The following is a 13,913-nucleotide window of genomic DNA, read 5'->3' on the forward strand; positions in this document are numbered from 1 at the left end:
TTATCGTAAACATCGAAGTACTATTGGCCATTTGGTTGGACTGGAATCATTTGTAAAGAATGCTATTGTCAACAAACAATATGCAGTGTCAATCTTTTTTGATTTAGAAAAGGCTGATGACACTACATGAACGCATGGCATTTTAAAAGATTTACATAATTTTGGATTGCGAGGCCGCCTGCCTCAATTTATATCAGAATTTTTAACCGACAGGCAATTTCAAGTCCGAGTGAGTTCTACACTGTCTGATTATTATACTCAGGATCAGGGTGTCCCACAAGGCAGTATCCTGTCTGTCACTTTATTTAGCATTAAAATCAACAGTTTAGCAAAGGTTAAAATGATTCAATTGACGGGTCCCTTTTCGTGGATGATTTTAACATTTGTTGTCGTGGGAAACATATGCTTACAATTACAACTTTGTTTAAACAAGATTACTAAATGGTGTTTGGAAAATGGATTTAAATTTTCAAAATCAAAAACAAATTCTATCCATTTTTGCCGACAGTATAAACCTCACGCAGATCCGCAATTATAACACACCTATTGAAGTTGTAAAAGAAACGAGGGTTAGGGTTAATTTTTTATCACCATTTGACCTTTCGACCTCATATCAAATACCAAAGAAATATATGCCTGAAGGCCTTGATTTGCTGAGGGTTGTTTCCAATACGAAGTGGGAGGGGATCAGAAAACCTTCCTCCACCTGTACCGAACGTTTATATTATCCAAACTTGATTATGGCTCCATTGTATATGGTGGAGCCTGTAAAAGCAACCTAAAATTATTAGATTCTGTCCACCACCAAGGCTTAAGACTTTGTCTTGGGTCCTTTCGAACTTCCCCTATTGGCAGTATCTCACAAAACTATATTCTCATGCGTCTAACCCTACATTTAACTGTGTTTTCAATCCTCTTTATGAGGATCTCTACAATAAAAAATCTTCTCTTGTACCGCCTCTTGGGATGAGAATTAGACCATTCATTTCCGCCGCTGGCATTGAGCTGGAAAATATATCTCCTTCCCGTTTGCTTTCCGCTCCTCCTTGGCAGCTGGTGAGACCACGAGTTGACCTAACCCTAACAGTTTAAGAAGTCGGAAACTAATTAATTACAATATAGACAAAAATATACTTAACTAAAAAGTAACTATAATACATACAGACCTTTATTTACAGATGGATCCAAGGATGGTGACACAGTTGCTTGTGCCACTGTCATTGGATCCAGAACAATATCTTGTCGATTACCCAATAACACCTCTATTTCCACAGCAGAAGCTAACGCCATATTAACATCTCTTAAATATATCAATAAGCATCGTAAATATAAACCATTCATAATCTTTTCAGATTCTCTTTCATGCCTTCAGGCCATTAAAATAATTTCTTGTAAACATCCTCTTTTAATAGAGATTATCGAATTGTATAATTATCTTCCCACTGGCCAATGTGACATCGTCCTTTGTTGGTTACCCAGCCATGTTGGGATTTCTGGGAATTCAACGGCTGATCTTGCTGCCAAGGCAGCACTCAACAAATCTGTGACACCACTTCTTATTCCATACTCTGATTACAGAGCTAGCATTAGATCTTACATCCGTGATCTGATGCAGACGAAGTGGGACGCTCAAGTGGGTATCAACAAACGACATGAAATAATACCGTATATTGGTTACACCTGGGTTGTCAACTTGGACTGACACCTTGGGTTGTCATTATACGACGTTGTCGCAAGGGCCATACATGTTATACTCACACATATCTGTTAAAATGTGAAGATCCTCCGTTTTGAGTCCCTTATGATGAGAGAGTCACAGTCAAACATCTTCTGCTTGACTCTGTTGAATTCTCCATCATAAGGGATAAATATTTCCATGTTAAAACTGTTAAGGATCTTTTTAATACTCTTAATTATCATTTAATTCTTGGATTTTTAAAAGAAACTGATTTCATTAATGAAATTTGATAAATATGTTCTGTAAGTAGATGTGTTCTAATGACTGGTAGTTTTGATTAGTAACTTTGATTGTTTTTGGCTGTAACTTCAAAGTACCGTAAAATTATTGTCCCCGTGAAAGGGTATGTAAGACCCAAACCTTTCAAAGAAAAATTAATATATACCAAATTTGTAACTATAGCATTTGTGTTATTTTAATTTTCGGCTAGTTTTTCCTACAGTCGCCAGTAGCTGAGGTGATGGTGGAAATCCAGCTAGGGTCCATGCAGGTAGCAAAGGCACTGTAAGTCCCCATGGTCCCTGGTAAGGTGGTCTATCCTCAGCTGATGGAGACCAATAGTCCAATTTTACATTGTTTTGTCCAAACTGATTTTTCTCCTTTAAAGATATCTGCTAGATAGTTTTAACTCAGTCTGTGATAATCTAGTGTTTTACTGTCTTTCGTCGACAGGATTTTCTATATCATATGTCTATCGTATAAATTTAGAACTAGTTTTAGTCACGATACAGTTGAAATATTGCCGATATGACTTTAAATCTTAACTCACTCACTCACGTAAACCAAAAACACCAATGTGAGCAAGAAAACAGTTTGGTGATGGCGTGTTATTGGCCAGGCTGAAAACGTAATACAATCATGCGTATTCATATATTGTCAATACCACTTCAAAATACTTTCTGGAAGTTCAAATTGAAATTTTAGTTAGTTTGTGGGCACAACCGTTTTTGCCAGCTATGATTCGTACTATTTCGCCAAATAATGTACAAAAAACAAGAGAGAGTGTCAGTGTGCATGCATACTGTTCTATATTCTTTTGGTTTTACAACTGGTTTGCATACAAATACATGTATATGTATTTATGGTGAATTTGTGAATTTGCAACTGTTTTAGCCACGATATGGTTGAAATATTGCCGATGTGGCCCAACGTTTTAACACGCTCGCTCACTCATTTATCGTGTGGAGGCTCAGGGCATCCTGTCACCTTATACCACGTTATATACTCAAGCAGAAAATAGATTACATACATATACATATGCCAACGAGAGCGAGAGTGCGCAGGTGAAGGGGTGGGTTGGTCTGATACACCTCTGGTTATCAATTATTCTATCGTCGGTTATCTCACACGTTTTTTACTAAACAGCACTAGCCATTTTAACATGCACATTCCTGTATAGAGGTTCAAAGGGCCCTGCCAACTAAAAACCACGATCCATCCTGAAGCTGAAATGGATTAAGACAACGAGAGCAGAGGGAGGCTATTTGTTGGGTCTGAGGCACCGTTCGTTATCAGTTCTTCAGTCGTCTGTTAACTCACACGTTTTTACCAGACGCTGCACAAGTCGTTTTCACAAGCACATTTCTGCTCTAAACTTAAAGTCTAAAGCTCGTGTTAGAGAACGAAAGCGGGATTGCACTACAGCAGAATGTTCCTAGTGGTTCTGTGCACTTTGTTGCTGTGGGGATCGGCGTTTTCTGACACAACCGTCACAATCTACAACGAGTGGCTCTCCCAGGGTGGGCATGTTCACAATGAATTTGCAAGATGGAGCAAAATTAATGGGCTGACACAAGAAAACCTAATACCCAAATGTAAATCTATCGGGACAGCTGCTGGGCGTTGGCTGAAGAGAGACGAGAGTGACAACCTCTTTCCTAATGTATGTATGACATGCAAAAGATATGCTGGTAAATGATTTCATATTTTGATTATTGAATGATGTGTCTGGACAAAGAGCCATTCATGTAATATTGCAGCCAGCGCCGGTTGTTATTGTATAGGGCCGGCAGTTCCAAATATCAGCTAGCCCAAATGACTTTCAGTAAATGATCTACCCGTGAAGGTCCCGGGGTAGAATAGGCCTTCAGCAACCCATGCTTGCCATAAAAGGTGACTAACGGGATCGGGTGATCAGGCTCGCTGACTTGGTTGACACATGTCATTGGTTCCCAATTGCGCAGATCAATGCTCATGTTGTTGATCACTTGATTGTCTGGTCCAGACCCGATTATTTACAAACAGCCGCCATATAGCTGGAATATTGCTGAGTGCGGCGTAAAATTAAACTCACTCACTCATTCAGTAAATTATCTGTCTTTTTCAGCTGGAATATTTCCCCTATTTCTTTTCTTTATTAACGTACTACAGCGCAAGTTAGGACTATAAACAGTCCAGAATTTGTACACCAATTTATTCAACTGGATCTATAAATAATAATCAGTACTGTTTGATACATATAGTCACTTGCACATTGCAATACTGAGCTCCATCAAGTTCTTGCAAACGCCATGCAGTGTGCTCTGTCATAAAACGTGCTCTCACAAAAGGAAATCTAGAAATGCAGAAAACGAGATTCGGTCGCTAGAAATCTTTGACGGTCTCGTACGAACTTAATATTATATCCGTCACGTAGTTCGTTACAAAAAATACGCTTAATAAGCGCAAAAAACACAGTTGTAATCAGTGAGCCAGAGGAATTGTGACTTACTGTGCGACCTCTTCAAACAGGGTCAGTGGAAGTAGAATTTAATGTAACCAGAGATGTTTACATTGCCTCTTCACACGAGGACAGTCGCCTCGACCTGATGAGACTAAATTTTCGGTTTGCGTATATTTATTTCAACCCAGCATGGGGTGAGTGGGTGAGGTTAACGCAGCATTTATAATATTCTAGCAATATTCCAGCCTATCACGGCGGGAACAACAGAAATTAGCTTCATCACAACAAGTCATTTATCCACGTTGTCAACGGAAAAACTAACACACCCATACTGTAATGTATCATTTCATTTTCAGTGGCCAGAAAGTCCAAGTCAACCTGGATACCCAGACCCCACCTATCTCCAGGACCATGCACTTCAGTCGAAGACATGGGCATCGTATATGCAACAACTAAATGGCTATGGGAGTGCCATCGACAACATGGTCTGGAACATAAGAGGTGTCTAAAGTCATTAAATTTTCAGAGATAACTGAACCAAAACCAAATAAGGAACAGCAAGCTACAAATATCCCCCCTAATCTTGTACTACACCAACATACTGTCCCCCTGAGATGGTATGTATGTCCCGAAACATTAGAGTAATATTTCATCTTACCTCGATTTCAATCACAGACGACCGCCTCCGTGGTGTGGTGGGTTGAGCGTCCAACCGGAGAGCAGAAGGTCGAGGGTTCGATCCCTGCCGCGTCATACCTAACATGTTAAAGCGTACTTGTTGGTCCATGTCTGGCTCTGGTCATTAATGAATACAACAAGGACTGGTCGGCTCGTAGTCAGTCAGTATAATATGTCTGACGGTGGAACTCATGCTTAACTGTGACATGGTATCTCACTGAGCTGGCACAAGAAAACCAGTCTGGACCTGTGCAAGTAGCCACGCGTACACACACATGCACGTCGTCATATGAGCGAAATATTTATATTTTATGTGCGACGTGAAACCCCTATTTAACCTCACCTCACTTTAACCGCAGAATATGTACGCTTTTGTTTATGGTTAAACGTGTCCCAAAGCGCTAGCATCTAAAGGAATGGTTCCAACAGTACTGTACCTCCCCATGGTTCCAGATATGGTGATCTACCTTCAGTTGCTGGGCTTCTAGCTCTTCTTATATGTCTGCTTTACTATCCTTCGGCGACAGATTGTAACATACACCATAATTAACAAATGGCCTAGTCCAGTCACGATTTGGCTAAGATATTACCGATGTGACTTTATAATTACACACGCTAACTACTTCACCAACAGTCGTAAAAGTGTGTTATCTTTCGTCATGTTGAGAAATGGTTTTATAATGGTTCCGCTGTTGAAATGATTTCCTTTTACAGGTACACAGGATTAGTTTTCACAACTAAGCTTGTCAGGAGTAAAGCCAGGACATGTCTTGCACCTCAGGCCTCTAAATCTATGATGTCCTTAAATGAGGAAAATTAGTAACACAGTTTGAACTGATACATTTAATAGTTGTGATTCAATGGTTGTACCCTATTCTTTGTTATGGCTCTGACATTTGGGGAACATATCATTACAGCCAGTGAGTGAGTGAGTTAATATTTAAAGTCACTTTGGCAATATATCAGCCATATCGTGACTAAAACAATATACAGATTAACAACAATGAGCGTTAGATTATACAATTCTCTCAACGAAGGACATTAAAATAACTAGAATATTACAGATATACATGTAAAACTAGTTATGAAATCTAAAACATTTTAGCTATAAGGGACAACACAATATGAAAATAGACTATAGATCGTCAACAACTGATGGTAGATCACCAACATGGGGACCATGGGGACTTACAGTACGTTACTTACCTGCATGGGCCATATTTGGATTTACACCATCTCTTCAGCCGTTGGTGAATGTAAGAAATGTTGGCCTAAATTAAAATAACAAGAAAACTACGTTTGAAAATCCTGGTAAATTTACATTGTCTATGAACGTTTTGGGATTTACATTCCGTCTCCGGAGGACAATAATTTTACATTACTTCAACCCCCTTTAAGGGTACAGCCACTAAAAGTTCAAGTTCCTAATCTAAATTACCAATTATTAAAATACATATTACATATTACATACACAACATATTACCCAGAATTCAACAATTAAATCCATTTCCTTTAAAAACCAATAATTAAATGAGAACTGATTGTGTTAAAAAGATCCTTAACTGTTTTAACAGTAAAGCATGCATCCCTTGTGATGGGCATGTCATTACAAAATAATAGAGGCTCTGCAAATTTTGTAAGCAGTACCTTAGGGTGAAGCGAAGTAAGTTAACTTGTATGGTTCTTGGCGAGTGTGACAGACTCCCATTACAGGGAAGCAATGACATGTGTCAACCAAGTCAGCAAGCGTGACCACCCGATCCCGTTAGTCGCCTATTCCGACAAGCAAAGTCGCCTGTAATGGCAAGCATTGGTTGCTGAAGGCTTATTCCACCCCGGGATCTTTACGGGTCTAGTTATAGTGCCTAAATAACTACTTGCTCATTACTCTTCTGTAAACCTTTCGCAAAGTCAAATCGTGCTACTGCACACAATGCTGACCTATACTTATAACATGTACAGATCTTAAACTCCAGGACAAATAGCTGCAAAGTTGTTTTTTGCACTCACTAGACGTACAATCTGACTGTAAATATGTGTCAGCCTATCAACTCACAACAATGTACTTAGAACGTAGTTTAAGGCAAGCTGATAATGTTTGACTTTCCTTTTTTTTCTCACGTTCTTTTTTACAGGTCTGAACTGGCCCGACTGGATGGATAAGTCACATCATCAAGGTCAGTTCCCAAACAACGTTGACGCTGCATCAGAATTTGTGTCGCTAATGGTTCAGAGTGCTAATAACTACACAGGAGGACGCCTTCCTTACACATTTGAAGTCATCAATGAACCTGATTGGGTCGAAAAGATTATTGACCAACAAACAAATATAGATTTCCACAAGGTCGTTGCCCAAAAGCTGAAATCACGATTTGGAATGAAAGTTGCCGGACCAACATACACCAGTATGGCCATGCGACAAGCAGATGAAAATAACTTCAGCTATTGGAAAAGAACTGCGAAGTTTATGGACATGACGCTTGATCATTTGGACTTTTTCTCTTTCCATTCCTACAGTTATCTGCGGGTGTCAGGTGGAAACTTTTCACGTTTTGGCATCAACGAAGCTCGTCTGGTCGCTTCTATTGACATGGTGGAGAATTACTCCCATCTCAAGAAAGGCAAAAATGTTCCGTTAGTTGTCAGTGAATTTGGTAGAGGAAATGTTATCGGACTTCCCGACGGTTTCGAAAATGGAACGATTGACTTTGAGACCATTTATCAACCCAACGGTTTCATGTTTACTTTCCTGAACTTGAGGGAGTTTATCGAAATAGTTCTAGTTTTTCTTCACGGAAATGTTCAATATCCGGGTCATCCCACCCTAAGGAATTCCTTATTTACAAAAGATGGTCGTGCTCTTAACATGACGAAATATTTCACGTTTTGGACAAACTTCGTTTATGACCAAATGTTTATTCGTGTTTCAAGTCAATACAATGGACAAGAAAGAGTCGTTGCACCCCTGGCCCTAGCAAACCCTCTCACCAAAGAGGTGGTAGTTCTTCTTCACAACTATGACAGAAAATGGCAAAATGTACTACTGGACTTCTCCAACAGCTGGATCAATCCTTCCACGGGCGAACAAACATGCGTTCTTTTTGAAAATGGTAATCCGGCAATTCATTCTAACTATCATTTCAACATATCGAAAGATCATGGCTCCGTGGGTCTGCCTGGATCATCAACATGCTTCTACACGTTCAAAACCAACTACAACTTTGACAGAATGCCCACGTGCAACCAAAGCACATATTATGGCAAAGACATGGTCATCCCTATCAACAATGGGCATGCTCAGACAACCATCCGTCTTCCAAGTACTGGTTACAGTTCTGCGCATCTTAGGGTGGGAGTTAGCAGAGACTTGAATGCTGACGCACGGCCCAAGGCAGTTGTGTTCAATGGCCAGATGTTGTCATCAAGTTACATGCTCTTTGATTCTATGAAGACCGACGGGAAAACAAAATGGAACGTGTGGGTGTTCATGGTCCCTGAATCACAGGTCCGTGCAACAAACAACGTCAACATGACCTTTGATGGCGACGGTGGTCATGTGTCATCTGTTGGCCTCATTGTCGGCAAAATATAGAAGAAAACTCTCCCTCTCAGAAAATGGCCGTTCTTATGACTGAACTTCCAGTAGGAGGCTACCTGTCAATAAAGGAATAAAGTTTATTAAATGACCATGTGTGTTGGGATTTGGTATGCCTCTGCCCACAGCTATTACAGTCAAAGAAGAACGACACCTGTGTCAAAGTGCGTGATGAGTTAGCTAGTTAAAGTCTAATGTCACCTCTGCAGTATTTCAGCTACGACGTTTCAAAAAGGAAACAATAGTGTGCTTACAAAGATGCTTGCACATTGCACTCTGAGTTAAATCAGCAGATAGGGCTTTTACTTGTTATTGACGTATAATGAACTTGGAAGATGTTGCTCACTGCCCCACACTTGTGTTAAAGGCAGTGGAATGGTCTAGTGGTTAAAGCATTAACTCTTCACGCCAAAGACCCCAGTTCGATCCCCACATTGGTACAATGTATGAAGCTCATTTTGGATGTCCTCCACAGTGATACTGCGAGAAACAGCAGCAACCGTCAAACCATACCCACTCACTAACACTTATGGTAGCAAAACGTTTTGCAATCTATGATTGATCATGCCCCGACAAATGACCTTGGACCTTAACGAATGACCGAGACAGCGTAGTGGATGTTGTGGGCTGTGGCACAGGCACACTGTTTGTGGTATATTTTGGAACACGCCAGCAAATGAATGAATGAATAGTATTTTACGAAGCAATTTTCCAGCAATATCACGGCGGGTCCAGATAGGTCAATATTGGACAAGCTTAAAACAAATCATTCAAGTACCCAGTAATGTTAGCAGTAAAAACAGCAAACGTCAGATTTCAGACAAGTTAACCTGAACAACGTTGTGACGTCAGACAATTATGACGCCACTCTCCAAGTGTACGCTTTTGCGTGATATATATATATATATATATATGTGTGTGTGTGTGTGTGTGTGTGTGTGTGTGTGTGTGTGTGTGTGTGTGTGTGTGTGTGCAATGGGCGTATTGATCTTGCTTCGAATCGTTGTAAAATACTAAGTATTTGTTCAAGCGGGACGATGAAAACGGAAAAAAATCCTCGAGTCATGAGGAACAGACCAACTTGACATCAACATGAAACAGATATGAAAATGACGTCACTTATGATTGTGACTGAGTCTTCTTATTTCAATATCCAGCAATATCACGGTAGGGACACCATAGAAGAGTTTCAGCGTTAAAGCCTAACCACTACCCTCGTTAGTGAAATTTAGACTACTTCACATTGAGCCTCAAGGTCTTGATTAATTGGTTGTCACTTTGACCGCGTCTGTCATAACGTCAGTTAATTCAAGGCAATCTTATTGTTTCTTTATTTGTCCATTGTTGTCTCCTTCTCTGCGCATTGTTGTTTCACAATATGTCTGTTTACATCTGTAGTGTCAGACAGTCTGGTACTCCGAATGTATGGACGTTTTTACAGTTATTCACCTCCCTGGACAGAATTTTCAATAGCCACCACACCACATTGAAATGCAGACAAAGACTTCAGTTTTATCAATTTCTCATGTTTTGTACATTTTATGATACATACCAATATCAATCAAGTGATATTGGTTAAACTGGTACTGGATGCTGACACAGGAAAGAGATCGTCTAGATATATAGCTACGTACTTTGAATCACTTGTAGCTTTACAATACACTTAGTAAAGGGACATTCTCTTGACGTTGAATATCACAAGGGTCCACTTGAGAGGCCCTTCTTCATCTGTCCCCTGAGGGGGTACGTAAATCCCGAAACATTCGAAGTTAAATATAAGTTTATGTGATGTTTAAGCGTAGAATTTGTGTTCTGTTAAAATTCGGCTAAATTGTTTCTCCAACCGCCAGCGGCTGAAGGGATGATGTAAAGTCATCTAGGGATCACGCAGTTAGCAAAAGTACTGAAAGTCCCCATGGTCCCCTGTATGATGATCTACCTTCAATGGTGATTTATAGTCCGTTTCTATATTGCCTCATGGTATATATTTTTAGTTAAATGTTAGTTTTATATGTTTATATGTGATATATCCGTAGAACTACTATTCATCGTAAGCAGTTTTCTAGCTCTTAATAGTATTGATTTTCACTGATAATTAATCAACAAAAACTTCAGTGGCAGGTTTTTACGTTCTCAATATATTGCTTTTGATATTCATATAAATTCGATGTTCTGGTCTCGATATGGCAACAATGGTAACGATGTGACACTAAATATTTACTCGGTCATTAATTTATTTCCGTATCAAAAACAATAAATTGAGAAAAGCTGTCATCGAAGGACTGTAAAATACTAGATTATCACATATATGAACATAAAACTAGTGTATAAAAATGAAAAGTGTATTTGAAGAAGAAAACACAGTATAAAACAACAAGACAATTCAATATGAAACAACTGAAGGCAGAATGTGGGTCCCAGCTAGATCTACACCATCACTTCAGCTGTTAGACACATCTGGAATTTAGACACATCTGGCCGGAAATTAAAAATACACGTGTTCTACGCTTAAAATCAGTGGAAAGTTTAAATTTGCTGTGAATGCTTTAGGACTTGTGCACCTTCTCAGGAGGGCAATACTTTTACAAAACCTTAACCCCTCCCGATGATACAGTATTGGCATGTAATAAAGCTGTTCTTTTGTATGACTATTTTGACCCTTCTGGTATTCCATACATTCAATGTCAGGTAACAGTTTAAGGAATTCTACCATGCTCTCTAACAGAATTCCAACAGGAGTTGTGGAAGGTAGTTGACATATCCAACCAATCAAAAAACACGTAAAATTTGGAACATTTATTTAGACCGAAGGCCATGTCATTCCAAAGAGATAGCTGAGTGGTTTCATGTAAGTCACCTGTTGGAAAGCAGAACTTCACATGGGCTAAATACCTACTGTATCTATCCCTTGTATATGTGTGTTTCCAACGCAGAAAAAAGCAATAATTTCTTTACCTTACCTTAAAAGCCATCCCTGTGTCAAAGCGACTGTGTCGACGGTAACTAGCTCAAAATTGTTTCTTCTGCCCCAACCTCTTTGATCGGTAATGCAACACATCTGCGATGCCACTTCTTATTCCATACACTGATTACATAGTTAGCACAAAAACTTACATCCATGGTCCGATGCAGAGGAAGTGGGACACCCAAGTACGTATTAATAAGGTTTATACAATAAAGCCATTTGTTGGTTACATCTGCTTAGGTTGTCAATCCAGATTTGAAGAGGTCATGATGCGACGATGTCGTATTGACCATGTTAGATACAGTCACGATTATCTATTGAAAGGCGAAGATTTTCTTCTTTGTATCCCTTCTGCTGAAAGAATGACGGTCAAACATGTCCTGCCTGACTGTGTTGAGTTTTCCATTACAACGGATACCTATTTCAAAACACGATCTATGAATGATCTTTTTCACTGTCAGTTCTTATGTAATTATGACATTTTTTTGAAAAATACATTTGTTAAATGATTTGTAAATAGACAAATGTTTTAACATTAGCAGTTTAAATTAGTAACTTATATAGATTGTCAGTAGCTGTATCCTCAAAGGGGGTTAAACTACTGTAAAATTATTGCCCTCCTAAGAGGGTACGTAAGTCCCAAAACATCCCAAGTAAACTGAAACTTTCCATGTTCTTAATCGTAGCGTGTATGCCCTTTTATGAATCCATCTAGGGTCCATGCAGGAAGCAAATGTACCTTAAGTCACCATGGTCTCTGGCATGGTGGCCTACCTTCATTTGCTAGTAGTCTATAGCCTCACTTTACATTGTGTAGTCATTTCTGGTTAAATGTTTTAGATTTAGTTACTAGTTTAATATGGCTATCTGTGATACACTAGTGGTGTTACTGGTTGTCGTCAGCTGGGTGTTAGTTTCTAATTTTCGTGATGTAAAATATAATTACTATATGAAATATTGCCGAAGTGACCATGAATATTAACTCACTCACTCCAATAATATATACACACTGCCGGCAATGTTCTCAAGATATTAGCTATATCGTGATCATACTAAATCATACTCGAATTCCGTTTTCAAGTAAAACGGATATTTAGATATACTTTGTCTTAGTGCCTCCCGTCTCTTTTGGAATAGGGGTGGTGGGGTAGCCTAATGATTAGAAACGTAAAAGACACCGGTTCGATTCCACATATGATCACAATGTGTGAAGCCCATTTCCGGTGTCCCCCGCCGTGTTATCACCAGAATATCTTTACAATTGACATGAGAGCAAGCAAACTCACTCCCTCACTCAAATCAGATCATTGTTTTCCATAATTCATTTCAAACATTCATACCATCTCTCTAGACTCAGACTGCAGCCGGTTGAATCAATATCATCCCACACGCAGGTACTTTCACGAGAGGAATTATATGTTGTGAAATGAGAAATGAGATTAAGAAACAACATGGTGAAACATTAGGCAGTTACTAAAACTAGGTCCGAAACCCTGGACCTCCCGTGTGTGATCGATTTGCATGTAGCGACTTTATAACCTTGGAACCCAATACCTAAGATGAGCTTGGAAAATCTTGTAACAGTTTTCCAATAGGAGACATGCACATAGTAAATGCCCTGTCAAGCCTTCAAGGGTTATTCAGGTCCCGTCTCGTTAAGACGAAGAGTAGTGACGACGCCCTGGAACTCGCAGATCGCCTAACGATCCGTGGTCACACCATGTTAATTCTGTATCGTTCACTTTTCCTTCCCCTGACATAATTGACACAAAACTGGTACCGTGTCACAAGGATGAGGTCATGCTGATGTTGAAGGGCAGGTATTGTCGTCTCAGCCTTGTCGTATCCTCCATCTCGTGGATGACATGACCATCTGGTCAACGTGGAGTCTTCGGTAATAGTGATGGTTTAACCCAATTTCTATCCACGAGACCCGATAAACGCCATCATGCGGTAGTTGTAAGTTAGAAACATGTTCAGCAATTTCTGTAGCCGTCAAATGCGTCTATGTACGCCAGCATGCGTTGGAGATAAGTCGATCAAGGTTATACGGTCAAAGCACGTTTTACGTAGACTAGACATTATGTCCACTTCTGACCAACTTAGAAGTAACGTGTGACGACGATTGCATAATTTACTTACAACTTGTGGCCCCCGTATGAAGGATGTATACGTTGGCATGCGCCTACAATTTTGAGCATGCACTTTTCGACGTCCTCACCATACCACGATGCTTCAGCATGCGTTCAACTTTTACATCATGGTGCGACAGGGC

At 39.7% G+C, this 13,913-nt stretch overlaps 1 protein-coding gene across 1 annotated transcript; it reads left to right on the forward strand.

Annotated features, from left to right (window-relative positions):
• The first annotated feature begins 2,993 nt into the window (after positions 1 to 2,993).
• LOC137278261 (beta-porphyranase A-like) lies at positions 2,994 to 8,765 on the forward strand. Its single transcript, XM_067810498.1, has 3 exons — positions 2,994 to 3,620; positions 4,757 to 4,901; positions 7,214 to 8,765. Exons 1-3 carry the CDS (start codon positions 3,387 to 3,389, stop codon positions 8,668 to 8,670), a joined length of 1,836 nt encoding a protein of 611 aa, XP_067666599.1. The 5' UTR covers positions 2,994 to 3,386; the 3' UTR covers positions 8,671 to 8,765.
• The last annotated feature ends 5,148 nt before the right edge of the window (positions 8,766 to 13,913 follow it).

The sequence above is a fragment of the Haliotis asinina genome, chromosome 1 (genome assembly GCF_037392515.1).
Source record: "Haliotis asinina isolate JCU_RB_2024 chromosome 1, JCU_Hal_asi_v2, whole genome shotgun sequence".
In the NCBI taxonomy this organism is placed as follows: Eukaryota; Metazoa; Mollusca; class Gastropoda; order Lepetellida; family Haliotidae; genus Haliotis; species Haliotis asinina.